General features: G+C 56.5%; 2 protein-coding genes across 2 annotated transcripts; both read left to right on the forward strand.

Annotated features, from left to right (window-relative positions):
* The first annotated feature begins 366 nt into the window (after nucleotides 1-366).
* HOXB9 (homeobox B9) lies at nucleotides 367-5,098 on the forward strand. The gene is made up of 2 exons (XM_058559362.1): nucleotides 367-883; nucleotides 3,532-5,098. Exons 1-2 carry the CDS (start codon nucleotides 367-369, stop codon nucleotides 3,765-3,767), a joined length of 753 nt encoding a protein of 250 aa, XP_058415345.1. The 3' UTR covers nucleotides 3,768-5,098.
* Nucleotides 5,099-11,964: 6,866 nt separating this feature from the next.
* On the forward strand, nucleotides 11,965-13,493 carry HOXB8 (homeobox B8). Its single transcript, XM_058559363.1, has 2 exons — nucleotides 11,965-12,388; nucleotides 13,186-13,493. Exons 1-2 carry the CDS (start codon nucleotides 11,965-11,967, stop codon nucleotides 13,491-13,493), a joined length of 732 nt encoding a protein of 243 aa, XP_058415346.1.
* The last annotated feature ends 1,655 nt before the right edge of the window (nucleotides 13,494-15,148 follow it).

Below are 15,148 nucleotides of genomic sequence, written 5' to 3' on the forward strand. Positions count from 1 at the left end.
CCGGAGCCCTGACGTGATAGCACATTGCATCAGCATAAAACAATCCATCCTCGATATGGAATGCGGTGCGGACGGATGACAGCGAGAGCGCAGCCCCCTCGCCCGATTGATTTATGTCGGAGCTGACGCTTTATCAGGCAGTCGGAAAAACTTTGACCAATCATTTTGCAAGGAGCGCTGAGCCGGGCTGCTCCACTGTACTTTGTTGGCTGAGAAGTTGAGCAGGGGGTGGGGGTGGGAGGGTGGGGGGCTGGGGGGGTCGCGTCCGAAAGCCCTCACACGGGTCTGGGTGCCACCTCTCCCTGCCTGGGCGCCGCCGCGCGAGCGCTTCCCTTCCCCCTGCGAGCGCCCGGATAATGTCTGAGAATGTCCATTTCTGGGACGCTTAGCAGCTATTATGTCGACTCGATCATAAGTCACGAGAGTGAGGACGCGCCTCCAGCCAAGTTTCCTTCCGGCCAGTACGCGAGCCCCCGGCAGCCGGGCCACGCGGAGCACCTGGAGTTCCCCTCGTGCAGCTTCCAGCCCAAAGCGCCGGTGTTCGGCGCCTCCTGGGCGCCGCTGAGCCCGCACGCGTCCGGAAGCCTGCCATCCGTCTACCACCCCTACATCCAGCCCCAGGGCGTCCCGCCGGCCGAGAGCAGGTACCTCCGCACCTGGCTGGAGCCGGCGCCGCGCGGCGAAGCTGCTCCGGGGCAGGGCCAGGCGGCGGTGAAGGCGGAGCCGCTGCTGGGCGCGCCTGGGGAGCTGCTCAAGCAGGGCACGCCCGAGTACAGTTTGGAAACTTCGGCGGGCAGGGAGGCCGTCCTGTCTAATCAAAGACCCGGCTACGGGGACAATAAAATTTGCGAAGGAAGCGAGGACAAAGAGAGGCCGGATCAAAGTAAGTTATAAAAAGTGAGGAAATACCCAGGCCGAAGGCCAGGCGAGGGGGAGGGGAGAGGAGAGGCAATAAACTGCGGACAATGTGAAGGGAAACCGCGGCGGTGGCCGGAGAGCGAGCGGGGGCGGAGGGAAGAGGAGGAAGGAAGGGAGGACGCTGGGTGTCTCAGAAGGCGAGACTGATGCCACTGGAGGAGCGCCGCCCCCACTACCAGTCCAGGGGGGAATTGGGGCGCAGGGACCAACGCGCTGCTCTCTCGGCCTCCCTTCCCCCGCTCTCCCGGAGGCCAGGGCTGAAAGACCGGAGAGGGGCTGACGATGGCCGGCCGGGAGAGGACTGGCGGGGTCGGGGCAGGCTGCCAGTGAGGCCGAGAGTCTGCGCGGGCAACGGCGGAAGCGCACGGGGCTGCCCGGGACCGCGCGGCTGGCAGAGCTCCCCGCGCCACGCGCAGACCGTAAAAGCCGGCCAAGGGGAAGTGGGAGGGGGCTCATTAGGATTTTATTTGCGATGCAACAGCTTGGCGGAGGATCCTTCCTAGCAGATCTCGCGCAGTAGCCGCTCAGGGTCCGCAACCGGCGCCGGGAGGGGCGGGGGAAGCCCAAGACCCGGTGCCTGAGCCCCCTCCCCGGATGCGCCAGCCCCTCCCCGGGAGTCTTCCCTCCGGCCGCCCCCTCCCCTCCCTGGCATCCTCGCCCGGGTTGCCGCTTGCCCTTCTGCGGCCCCTCGCTGCTCGCCGCGGGCCTCCTTAGCCCCAGCCAGAGCTGTCCGCCTCGCGGGGAGTCGGGGAATCGCTTCCGAACTTTCGGGCCGACCGCCGGGGTGGAAAAGGAGAGATCCCGCCCGAAGGGACCCTGGGGAGAGGAAGGGTGGGAGAAGAGAGGCTGCTGCGAGTCGGAGAACTTTACCCTCCGACCACAGTTTCTCATCACCTCCACTCCTCCGAAAGCACCCCCGCCAGGAGCCCAAGTCTGGCTAATTTCCAGGAGGTGCTGCTCACTGGGAGAGTGGTCTCATATTTTTCGTTTTTAAGGTTGAGAAGGGCAAATTGGTTGGGGGCTCTTAGCCCCAAACAATAACTCTCTGGCTCGAGGAGACAAATCCTCACTTCTTACTCTTTTGGGGGAGTGAGGTTCTGATTTTTCAGTCTCTGCCTGCCCTGCCAGATTTCCCACCAACAGAGTGGCCCACAGTCCCTGTGGGGTGTCCTTGCCTGCCGGAGGCTAGAGAGCTGCCCCACTCCCCAGAGGTCCCTGCAGGGTCCCACCACCTCCAGCCTACCAGGTTGAATCACAAGAGCTGGGTTTGGGTAACAGGGGCTCTTCCAAACCCTCCCTGCTCACACCCAAACAGACTCCCCACCCCAAACCCCCAAACTCTGCCTGGAAAGCCCATTATTGCCAGGCAGCGGTTTGGCTAGGATCAATTATTAACAGATTTTTTCCTCTTTCATATTTAATGCGGCTGCGGGTCCCATCCCAAGCAATCACATTCAGGAAATAGCGCTGCAAGTTGGTAAGGCACAGTACTTAGTGTAGGATGAACCAGATTATTTAAAAAAAAAAAAATGTTCAGTGCTTTTCATTTGATGAGAAAGAATCTAGCAGAAGATGGCTATTATTTTTAATTGGCTCTGCTTTATTTGGCAACTTTTCTGAGTTCCAGGGTAGGGAGAGAGATGGTAAGGAGAAGAGAAGCCTGTATGTATTTTTGTTTCCTCTTTTTTTCTCCCCTTCCACTCAATTACCCCTTTCTCTGTTCCCCCTCACCACATGGAGCCAGTTGGAGTTCTGGCTGTGTTGTGAAGGGCTTTCCCCCCACATCATCCATGGCTCCCCACCTTGGGACTGGAGCAATCTTGCTTCCCAATTTCCCTGAACTTGCTTTAACAAAACTGCGAGCTGAGCAGGAGCGGAAAAGAAGAGACTATTGCAACCATAAGTTATCTGTGAGCCCCCGGCGCTCTCTTGTCCATGGGCTGGAGTTGACAAATGGTTGCAATTGGGTTGCATGTGAATTGGAGTGTGCTGGATGTTTGCGTCTCTAAGTGCAGACCCATATTTGCGGTGTTTGTGTGTGTGGGGGTGAGATATCTACACAGACACACATGCCTGGTGCCATGTGGCCAAGAGACACAAGTTTGTGGTCAAGGCAGGGTGTACTCGGACTGGACTGGAGGGCCAGGAGGTCTCTTGGCTGTGGCTGATCGGAAGCCGCTCTCCCCCAGCCCAACCCTTCTCTCAGCTCCCAGAGCTAGAGCCTGGACCGGTCAGGTCAGCCACCCCTCATCAGTCTGGTGGTGCTGGGGGGGGGGGCTTTAGCCATGCTGGGCTCTGACCTGAGTCCTAATCAGTTTGGACCCAAGTGGAGAAAATGAATGAGAGGAGCCCTGAGGCAGGCAAAGCCCTGGAAGTGCTGAGAAGCATGGGATGTGCTTGACTCCATCCTGTCCAAATAGCCTCTCACCTGGAGGTGTCTTTAGCAACTCCTGGCCCATTTCTGGGACCCTTTCTGGGAACTTGAAGGCCCAGGTGCCCCTTTCTCCAATGCAAGATGGGGAGTGGAGACCAGGGATGTGCCCTCTTGGAAGGAGAACACAGGGGCCTCCATCCCCCCTTCCCTTCTTTGATTCTGTGCTGCTTCTCTTTCAGCCAACCCCTCCGCCAACTGGCTGCACGCTCGCTCTTCCCGGAAAAAGCGCTGTCCCTACACCAAATACCAGACGCTGGAGCTAGAGAAGGAGTTTCTGTTCAATATGTACCTCACCAGGGACCGTAGGCACGAAGTGGCCAGACTCCTCAATCTGAGTGAGAGACAAGTCAAAATCTGGTTTCAGAACCGGCGGATGAAAATGAAGAAAATGAATAAGGAACAGGGCAAAGAGTGAAGATTCCCCCCAGCCCTCCCCCCTTCCCCATCTCACACTTATTTATCAGTGATGGCTGCAGAGCCAGTGCTGTCTGGGATGGATTCAAGTGAATGGGGAAGGGGGTCTTTCTCTTCCAAGTCCTTTTCTGCACCTAGAGCTGCTCCTTCCCTCTGCCCTTACCTGCCCTTCTCTTCACCCTGGGCCTCAGGAGGAAGTTTTGTTGATTTAGAAGGTAGACGTAGTTGGTTCTAAGAAGGTGATGGGCCACAAGGAAAGAGAGACCCTAGTTGAGCCCCTAGCAACCCCTCTAATTTTTCTGGGAAGCCCCAGCCCCTCACTTCCAGCCTGCCTGTTCCTTCCCCTACGTCTATCCCAGAGTCATCCCGGGATGCCCCAACTGCACGCAGCCCAGCAGACGCCGCATGCATAGAGCCTGGAGCCCACAGTAATAATGGGGAAAGCTCACAGCCAACACTCAAATGAGGTGACACCCCAAATACAGACCATAGCACCCCAAATCTGGCAGAACAGCCCACCATCAGGCAAGCCCAGGTTCTACACCTGATGCAAATACATGGCAAGAAGATGTCTAGAGACACACTCCTGAATGAGGCGCTGAGCCCAAGGGGCTCAGCATCACAGTACTATCCCCATGAGTCCCCAACTATCAGGGGGCAGGGACTCAGGGGAAAGTGGGGTACACTCAGCCCCAAGCTGGTGGGTAGAGAGGGCAAGGAAAGGCAGCGGTGGTCCTCTGATGGTATCTTAGGATTTATGAAGGTATTCCACATACATATTTTGTTGCAGGAAATATTTTATTCTGCATGTTGTTTTCCTCTCCTTCCAACAAAAGGAGGTCAAATCGTGGGTCGTAAGCTCTGATCATGTCCTCCTCCGGCTCATCTGTGTCCCCCTTGACAGAGACTGTAGCTTCTCCTGCTCTACACTGGCCCTGCATTCTTCCGCATCCTCCCCAGCTCTGAAATCAACTCAGTTCAGCCAAATCCACCTTGCACCAGCGAGTCAAGCCGCCCCTTGTAGAAAACCCCTCCACCCTCCATCCCCTGCTAGTTCAACCCAACTACAGGCAAGAAAGCCAGGTCAGGAGAGTCCGATTGAGAGTTTATTGTGAATTGATTCCGAGCTCCCTTCCGGGGTAAGTTGTGGAGGACAGGGAGGAGCAAAGGCTCCAGCGCGCCGCGCTTGGCGCCTTCCGCCCCATCCTGCCCAGTCCCGACCCAGGCGGAGGAGCCCCGGCTCGGCGGCTGCCCGCCCCAGCGCAGAACCAGACCGGCCCCCAGCGCCCGGCCTTGCCTCCCGCGACTTGGGCCTGGATGGCGATATGTGCGGCTGCTGCGCGCACGCTTCTGGGGAACAGCCCCGCGTGCAAAGGAAAGACTGGAGAAATCGCACCTAAGCATCGGTCCGCAGCTTACTCTCTGCTTGCCTTCCTCTCTCTGCTCCCCTACCTCTCCAATCCCCTTCAATCCCAAGGACTCTTGCTCCTGCTTCTCCTGACCCTGCAAGGGGGCATTCCATTAGAACTTTTTTGCTTTGTCGGTGGCTGTCGTGAAATTGTGCTGTGTTTTGTGATTTCTTTTGGGGTGATTGTCTCGCCTGTTTTCAGTTGTCGCTTCTATGGGAGGGCAGTGGGTGGGAGTAGGGAGGGCAAGGGACCTAGAGCTCTGATTGTTTTGGAAGAAAAAAACAAGAAAAAGAACAAAAAATATATATCACTCTAGAAAATAAATCTCTTTGTGTCTTATTCTGTGTTGACTCTTCTCACCTGGCCAGAGGTAGAGATCCTAGTTCCAAGAGGGCGGCTTGGGAAAAAGAGAGACTTCTGTGCCCAGGAGTTTTCTCCTCAGACCTTGCAGAGCAGGCTTCCTGGTGGAGCTGAGAGCTGGTTGGGACCCAAGGTCCCAAGACCACTGCTTAAACGGAGCAAAACCCTCTAGCCGGAGAGCTGAGCCACTGGAGAGGGAGGAAGGGAAAGATGAGCGGTTTGGAGAGGGGTCTGGGTTTGCAGGGAGCAATGAGATTTTCCTCCAAATAAAGTTGCCCTGGAGACTTCCTCACCAACTGCAGAACCGGAGGGAAGGCAGGGCCTGTCCAGCAGCTCCTGGGAGCAGTTTCTCTCTTAGAGGGCTAAGAACATCACCTTGGTTTGGCCACTTTAAAATATCGTGCAAGCGAGGAAGGCAGTCACTTCCTTTCGCTATTCCCTGCAGCAGGACGACTGGGTGGTAGAGCAGGGCCTGGGAAGGCCAGGCTCTCCTTTCTTCCACTCAAAGGAGCTAATCCATTAGGGTTCTTGGTCCCCATCTGGAATTTGAGGCTTTGATTTGAGCCACAGTGTAGCAGCCTTGATGGGAGGTGGAAGGCAGGTGGAGTTTGGTGAGGGTGGAGGCCTGGGGAGGCAGCTCCCAAAGGCCAGGAGAGGGGATTGAGTGTGGAACGTTTCAGGAGAAAAATAATCCCCTTCCCAATCGGACCCCAGAACTAAATTTGGCTTGGAGAGGCACCTTTCTGTCTCTTTCAGGCTGGAGTGTCCGGGCCAGAGCCTCTTATGAGGACCGTTGCTCTCGGCAGCCCTGCCTTTCTCATCGAGGCTTTGGGATTCTGCTTGTGCCTGGCTGGCGCTTGGGAACCAGCCTCTCACCGGAGCCTCCCACCCGGCCACCCCAGCAGCGCTGCAGCCCCCGGAGACCCTGAGGGTTGTGATAGAGGTGGGGACAAAGCAGGGCCTGAGTGAAAGGAGCCTAGAAATGAAAAGGCCGGGCCTACCCCTCTCCGGCGAAGGAAAGGATGAACTAATCGGAGAGAGAACAGGAGGCAGGAGAAAGCCAAGCTCCTGGGTATGGCAGGGCCCGGAACCCGCACCCTCCAAGGAGGGTTCCATTCGGCATATAAAATTAATCTGTCTTTAGAGCTTGTGTAGACTAGGCTCCATTCTCGTCCTGGGCTCCCTGGATTCCGGAGTCCGCTAAGAGGAAAAGCAAAAAGCGAGGCTGGAACCGGACGAGTGCGGCGGAGCAGGGGGCGATGGCGCCCGGGGAAGCCTCCGGCGGCGTCTGCATCCAGAGTCCGGGTGGCTTTTTAAAGACAAACAAAGGCGAAGATGCGGAGGCTCGGAAGCCGGAGATGGGGAAATCTGGTGCCATAAAAGAGAGAGAGATTCAGAGAGGGAGACCGCGAGAGTGCGAGACAGAGAGAAGCCGGGAGAAGAATTCAATGCCGTGTGCGCAGCAATAAAAGAATATGACCGCTATAAAAGTTTATAGCGTATAAATTTCTGAAGGTTAAGAAACTAAACAGCAGCAAAGCAAACAGTGAGGGGAAACTTTCCGGAGCTGAGAGAGCCGCAGCTGGGCCTGGGCTCCGGGCCTGGCGGGGCGAATGGGTGGGCCTGGCTCCGGCAGCCGCCACCCTCACCGGGCCAGGACTCGGGGCCTGGGGTTTCCAGGGCCCCAGGGGGCAAAGAGGGGCGAAGAGGGAAGGGGGGGAGGGAAGAACACTTTGTTGTCACAAATGCTTCAGAGAATGCAATTCGGACTTTAGTCTTTGTTCCTCACACCCCCTCCAGAATGGGGCGTCATAAGAGAGAGAAGCCCCCTGCACACACGCGCGCGCGCGCGCGCGCACACACACACACACAGGTCCAGCCGGGCCAGACGTCTGGGCGCGGGCAGCCTCTTGATCCTTTTACAGTCCCATCCCACTCTCTCAGGCCTCCTCTCCCCCCACATAAAGCCTAATTGTTTCTCCTCAGAATTCGAAACAATCGTGTTGGATTTGAAAAGTGCTCGGCTCCCCCTTTTACGGGCGATAAACGGCGCGAGTACTTGGCGGTCTCAGCCAGAAATTAGGGGCTTGAGGTCGGGGGGCGGGTGTAAGTAGGAGACAAAAAAGCTTACGGCTTCTTTTTTTCCTTCCCCCCTTATCCTCCCCACCCCCTCTTTTTTTTTTAAGCTTATCTGCACAATTTCATGAACCATTTCCTGATTTCCGATGCTTTTTTCTCTCGTCCGCTCTCGTTTCCCTGCCCCTCTTTTGCTAATAATGAAAGTTTCTCCTGCTTGTCGCCTCGGTGGCTGGCTCTGCGAGAAACTGGCCGAGCTGGTGGCGGCGGCGCCTTTCTCAGAATGGCCGCTAGATGGCACCCTTGCTCCACGTGAAAATCCCCGGTGGGGCGGCTGCGGACGCTGGCGGCTGTATATCGCACCTTGATCCGCACTGAATTTACGAACTGAGTGCTACCAAAAGTCATGAATAATTTCCCGTAATAAAAATATAGGGTTCCTTATGGCCGTTCCCCCCATTTTATAGATTCCAGTTATAGTGGTGCTGCCCCCCTCTCCTCAAATGGTCAATTTCCTGAATTTCCCCCAGGAGGAGAGCTCAGTGCTTCTCACCCAGTTTCTATGTTCGGTGGGGTAACTAATGCATGAAAACGGGGAATAATAATAATAGAAATAATGGGTCAAAATAAAAGAGAACTGATTCTGAAAAATGGGATTTTCCGGGGAGGGGGGCAAGAGAAACGTCTGCGGATGCGGTGAGTAGGTCAGGGGAGAGGGGCGAGCGGGCAGAAGGTCGGATGGAGAGGAAGCTGCCCGAAAGCTGCTACCGGGATCGGCAGGAGAGGGAAGGGGGTGAGCTAACCCGGAGGTGGGGGGTTGGGGGGACAACCCGGGGGGGGAATGGATCCGTGGCTTTGGTGGGGACTGGAGGTGCGCACAGCCGGCGGGGCGGCTAGGCTCCGACACAGACTCCAGAGCCTTTGTGCGTGTCCGGGTTTGGGCTGGACGCTCTCCGGGCCAGCCAGGCGCCGGACAGTGGCTCCCCAGAACGGCGAGGTGCGCGAAGACTCAGATGTTTCCTCGGGTTGCTCTACACGCCCCAAGTTGGGCCGCCAAAAATACGCGCGTTTTCCAGATGGCTGTGGGGGCAGGCAGGGCGGCCGGGCGCAGGAGCTCGGTTCTCTCCGCATTCCGCGGCTTCCAGGTGAGAGCTGCGGCTCCCTACGCCGCGGGCCCGGCCCCAGGCAAATCTAGGGGACACGGGTCCTTTTGTAATTTAGCAACTGGAGGCCTAGACTCCAGGCATTTTTCGTTCGAGACCCGCGCACCGTCTGCCCGTAACCCCTGCCATTCCAAATCTCCGCTTTCCTCCTGGCCCAGCCAGATCCGTATCCCCCATCCAGACAAACCTGCGCGAGAAATAGATACTCCCTCTTTAAAATTAGCCCCTCCGCAGCCTCTCCTCTCTCCACCCAGGGCCGGGTGCGAAGAGGCAAGCGGAGTTTCTCCTCAACTGGAGTTTCTCTAATAAATCTGCGCTCCTTTGGGTGTTTATAAATTATCTCCTCGCTCTTTCTTGTTTTTTCTTATAATAGAAACATTTTCCTTCCATCAGGAATTTCTGGCACGGTGTAGGGATGATTTAGAACAAGCCATTGCATTTCTACCTCACCGGTGAGTCCTCAAATCATGACCATAAAATCCCCCGCACTTGATAAAAATGTTTGCTTCGGCAACAACTTGTCCGCCTTCCGCTGCCTCGCCGCCTCCTCAGCCTCGCGCTGAAAATTCAAGACCTGTTCTCTCCTTTTCCCTTTTCTCCTATCTCTCCCCCTCCCTTTCAGCCCCTCTCCCATTCTCCGGATTCACTTTTGAAGGATCAGGTGGCCCCACTGGTAACTTTCCCTTGGAAAGGGTGATGGTTTCATTTTTACAAAGGTTGGGGTGAATGGGATCCCCCAAAAGTACCCTTCCCAAAGCAAACCACTCTGCGGTGAATAAGCAACGGACTGAGTGTATTTGTAAAGCCTCCACCTTTGTTGCCAGAAATTTCCTTTCTCTTTCCCTTCTTTCCTTTCCTTGGCCAGTGAACTGCTTCAGGAGGCCATTGGTTCTGACCCTCAGACTGGGGCCTTCTAATGCCTGGCCACCATGGTCACTAGGCCTGAAAGGCTGGAAAAGGCAACCGGCAAGAGTGTGGCATCGGGTCAGCTGGGTCCTGCAGCCTCTGTTTCAAGTCCCAGGTCCTCAGGACTGCAGGGAGAGCCGGGTTTAACTAGAGCCTCCCCAAAGGGAGAGGGGATAAAATGGGGACTCAGCGGCCTTGCTGCATCCCAATCCCCTTTACCCCAAGGTCAGTTCAGGTAATGACAGTGGCTCAAAGGACGCTGAAGGCGAAAAGGTGCCCCACCCCCAAACATACACTTTGCAACCATTGCCTAGGGCAGAGGAGGGCACAGGACAGGGGGCACTAAGGCCAGGTGCCTGGGCCTCCATGCCCTTCCCTCCCTTTGATGTGCTGGTGGGTTTGGCGGTGCCCACTCACCCAAGGGTGCTGCGAAGGTGTGGAGGACTGGCCTGGGAAGGCTGGGAGCCAAATTGGGCTTGGTTACTGGGTCCCGAGGCCTGGGTGCAGGCTTGGGGCAGCCCAACTGAGTGTCAGACTGCTGGTCGCATCAGACCCCTGTCCCCCTCACACAAAGTTGGTCCCCAGAAGCGCTGACTGGGCCCTAGTGCCTTCTGGAGACACTCGCTCCCACCCAGCACTCCCCCCAGACAAGAGAGGTTGTGCAAAACTGCAGAATCGGCAGTCGCACGATGAACTTTGCTCCCTGCCTCACCACTACCCATTAACCAGAAAGTTCCTTCTCCAGCCTGGTCCCTCCTCAGGCCCTCCTGGACCCCTTCTCCACAAAAAAATCCTTGCTTGTTTGTTTAATGAGGGAAAGTTGGTGAGTGGCTGGGGTGGAGCAGAGAGGGGGCGGTTTGGGGGCTCCGGAGAGGGGGTGGGGGCAGGTGCTCGCGACTGCTGAAGGAGACGAAAATCTCGGAAAAGTCACCGTTTGCGCCGAAAAAACCCATAATCGTTCTCATTTCAGCTTCGTCACCCCCACCGTGCTGCAGTCGGGCGGCGGGGGCGATCGAAGCTGCAGTTTTATAGCTGTAGAGGAAAGAACTCGTAAAATGCTAACAGCTTTTATGCGCTGCGGCATAAACAACAACAGACTCCGGCTTTATTGCGTTTTATAGTTTGTTAAAGAGTTTACAGCCGTTTTTTGGGGGCCGGTTACCCAGCCAATTCCCTCCACACGATAGTTAAACCTTTATCAATAATAAGGAAATTGATCATTAAAGCTTTAAATATGACTACCTCGTTTGTTTGAAAATATGTTTAGGAGAAGAAGCTGTATGATTTGATAACTTGTATTAAAATACCAATTACATTTATAGGACCTTTTAAAACTCGGCGCAATTAAACCGTGTTCTTTTACATTTTTCCGAAGCGACCCTGACATTTAAAAAGACTCCAACTGCCTCGTTAAAATCGCGAAATTAACAGCGTGCCTACGCCTGGCGCGTTGTGTATGCGTGTGTGCGTGTTTGTATCCGAGACTCCCCCACATCAGTCTTTGGGGGTGGTCTGCGAAGGTATTTGATTTGTTGTGAGGCGAGAGATATCTCATTAATGTAGGTAGTTAAACAGATTTAATCCGTATTCATTCTCTCTCTCACCCCCTCTCCCTCTCCCTCTCCCCCCCTCCCCCCTCTCTCTCCCTGGGTGTTTTTTTTCTTCCCCTCCTTTTTTTTTTTTTTTTTCCGCTCTCTCCACACTCCCTGGCGCTCTCTCGCTCTAGCTCTCTCGCTCGCTCGCTCGCTCTCGCTCTCACCCTCGCTCTGCGTTCTGTCCGGGAGGAGTACGGAGAAGCCAATAGGATGCGGGGTCTCTAATGGATGCAAATGATCATGAAAAGACAGTGCAAAATATGAAACAACTCATTTGCAGGGAAGTAAATCACCGAAAACTGTTTATGAACTGGCATCCCTTCTTCGAAATGTAAAGCAAGGACCTCTCTAAGTGGCGGTATATTTTTGTGTGGGGGGTGGGGGGTGGGGGGGAGGGCGAGCGAGCCGCGGCTGCCATGCAAGCTTAGACTTTCGGAGGCTTCTCTGTCCTTTTCTGTTCCTGGAAATCACAAAAAGTGTGGTGGCTTCGAGATCTTCTTCGCCTTTTCTTTCTTTTCCTTTTTTTCCTCCTCCCTTTCCCTCTCCTTTCCTGGCGAGGGTAACTAGGAGCCGGCGAATCCGCGTTTTTTTTCTCTCTCTCTCTCCCTCCCTTTCCCCCTCCCCACCCCCCTCCCCAACAGCCCCCAACTACAGCCGCCGCCGCCGCCGCCGCCTCAAAATTCAATAAAATGAGCTCTTATTTCGTCAACTCACTGTTCTCCAAATACAAAACCGGGGAGTCCCTGCGCCCCAATTATTATGACTGCGGCTTCGCCCAGGACCTGGGCGGCCGACCCACCGTGGTGTACGGTCCCAGCAGCGGCGGCAGCTTCCAGCACCCGTCGCAAATCCAGGAGTTCTACCACGGGCCGTCGTCTCTGCCCACCGCTCCCTACCAGCAGAACCCGTGCGCCGTGGCGTGCCACGGGGACCCGGGCAACTTCTACGGCTACGACCCGCTGCAGCGGCAGAGCCTGTTCGGTGCGCAGGATCCAGACCTGGTGCAGTACGCCGACTGCAAGCTCGCCGCCGCCAGCGGCCTGGGCGAGGAGGCCGAGGGCTCAGAGCAGAGCCCGTCGCCCACCCAGCTCTTCCCCTGGATGCGCCCGCAAGGTGAGCTCGCGTCGGGGCCGGCCGAGGCGGAAGGGAGAGCGGAGGGCCCGAGGCCGGGCAGGCCAGGGCGCATTTCCTCCAGCTCCTGGAAGACGTGCCTGCTCCGCTCAGGTCGCCTCCCACTTCTTTCCTTCCTTCCTTCTTTCTTTCCCTTCTTCCTTCCTTCCTTCCTTTTTTTCTTTCTCTCTTTTTTGTTTCCCTTGAAGGGGGGTCGCTAAGCGACATTTCCTGAATCCATAAACCCCTCACCCTGCCTTACTCTATTCTCTTCCCCTCCTTTTTTTTTTAATTCCTTTTACTGTTTTATGGGGGGTAGTAGAGAGAGAGTGGTGGGAATGGGGGCGCTCAACTTTTGCACTTCTCAATTGCTTTATAGTTTAATTACCCTGAAGAAACTTTTCTTCTGGGGCAGAGGCTGTGGGGGCTTTTCAAGGTGGGTCCATTCGTCCCCATCCCGGCTTTTTTATTCTTATTTTTACCCCTCCTTCACATCCTTCCTTCTAAAGTTTATGGCACTTTTAATAGATTTGAACCACCCCCACCCAACTCTCTGGTGCTGGTTACCAGGGGAGGGGGCTCCCCCTCTCTGGCTCCCTTAGATTCAGTGGTGTCTGATCCCCTCCCCCGCTCTGCTGACCGCGGCCTCCCAGCGCCCCCGCCCCCGCGCGGGGTAGAAGGTCCCCTGCCCTTATTATACTGGTCTCCTAGGCTGGTTCACGAATCTTCCAACCTTCTCCGTCTCTGCCGCCTCCCCCACCCCCCCCTCCCCTCTGTCTCGCCCTTTCCCCCATTCCCAGCAGCCGCCGGACGCAGGCGAGGCCGACAGACCTACAGCCGCTACCAGACCCTGGAGCTGGAGAAGGAGTTCCTATTTAATCCCTATCTGACTCGAAAGCGGCGGATCGAGGTATCGCATGCGCTGGGACTGACAGAAAGACAGGTCAAAATCTGGTTCCAGAACCGGAGGATGAAGTGGAAAAAAGAGAACAACAAAGACAAGTTCCCCAGCAGCAAATGCGAGCAGGAGGAGCTGGAGAAACAGAAGCTGGAGCGGGCCCCGGAGGCGGCGGACGAGGGCGACGCGCAGAAGGGCGACAAGAAGTAGGCTCCAGCTGGGACTGCCAGGGCCGCGGCCGCCCTCCGTCCGCGGGTCCCCTACCGCGCCGCCGTCGCCTGCCCCCGCCCGAGAGAGCTCTGGCCCCGCGAGCGGGGCCGGGAGCCTGGCCTCCCGCCGCAGCGTCCCCCGCCGCGCCAGTCCCTGCTAGTGGTAGTATCTCGTAATAGCTTCTGTGTGTGAGCTACCGTGGATCTCCTTCCCTTCTCCTGGGGGCCGGGGGAAAGAAAAGGATTTTAAGCAAGGACTCCCTCGCCCAGCGAGGGTGAGCGGCCGCGGCCTGGCTGAGCACCCCCCCATGCCCCCGCCCCGTGTAAAAAGCCTCCTTGTGCAATGGTCTTTTTTCCTTTGAACGTGCTTCTTTGTAACGACCGAGGTACCAATTTCTGCTAAGTTCTCCCAACAACATGAAACTGCCTATTCACGCCGTAATTCTTTCTGTCTCCCTCCTCTCTCTCTCTCTCTCTCTCTCTCTCTCTCTCTCTCTCTCTCTCTCGCCGCGTCCTCATTTCCCCCTCCCAAACCCTCTCTCCCCGCTGCCCTCCCTAGCTCGCTGGCTTTCTCTCTTGCTTCTCTCTTTTCCTCCAACCCCCACCCCCTTTGGTTTGACAATTTCGTCTTAAGTGTTTCTCAAAAGAGGTTACTTTAGTTAGCATGCGCGCTGTGGGCAATTGTTAAAAGTGTTCTTAGGTTTACTGTGAAGAGAATGTATCCTGTATCCGTGAATTGCTTTATTGGGGGGAGGGAGGGCTAATTATATATTTTGTTGTTCCTCTATACTTTGTTCTGTTGTCTGCGCCCGAAAAGGGCGGAAGAGTTACAATAAAGTTTACAAGCGAGAACCCGAGACTGGCCAGGCCCGCGCTCCTCATTTGCTCCTGGCGCCTTGCAGAGCTGGGGGAGCCGGTCACCGGGCTCCTGCGCCCGCCAGGCCAGGCCGCGGAGAGGAGGGGGCGGGGGCTGGAGGCAGGTGGTGCGAGTCCCTTGGCCCAGGGGCGCAGGGGGTGAGGGAGGCGGCTGCGCGTGATTGGAGGAGAGAGGAACGAGGGAGGGGAGCCAAGAGAAACCCCCTCCCTTCGCGTTCCTAGGCTCCCGGGCCCCGGAGACCCGGGCGCCCAGGCCACGCTGCAGTGATGCGCCTGGGCTGGTGTCTATATCCCCCGCTTTGTTTCTGTGTGCCCTCTTCTGTGTGTGTGTGTGTGGGGGGGCGGGTAAAGGTGGAGTGCAGGGCTGCTGAACAAGCTCATATTTTTATTTTTCCCTGGACTCTGGTGGGGGGAGAAAGAGGAGAAGGGAGATGCTCTTCCCAGCCTCTCCCTCTCTGGGACTTGGCCACCTTCACCCAGCGCCCAGCTCCGAGGTCGTGGCTCCCAGCCTCCCTTCCTTGGCTTGCTCTGCTCCTCCGCAGCCAAGCTTGACTGAGGCATCCACCTCCCGGAACCAGGAGAGCAGCTTACCCGCGCCGCCCTCCTCCCTTCCTTTCTCGTCCCACCCACCACACCCCTTTCCTTTTTTTTTTTTTATTTTCAAACCTTTTTTTTAGCCGCCAGAAACCGCAGCATCCAACGCCCCGGGGCTAGACCCCGCGCCTCTAGGAGCACCCACGCAGCCTGGCTCCATCCCTGCCCGAATGCCTGGGGCACCAG

The sequence above is a fragment of the Diceros bicornis genome, chromosome 18 (genome assembly GCF_020826845.1).
Source record: "Diceros bicornis minor isolate mBicDic1 chromosome 18, mDicBic1.mat.cur, whole genome shotgun sequence".
In the NCBI taxonomy this organism is placed as follows: domain Eukaryota; kingdom Metazoa; phylum Chordata; class Mammalia; order Perissodactyla; family Rhinocerotidae; genus Diceros; species Diceros bicornis.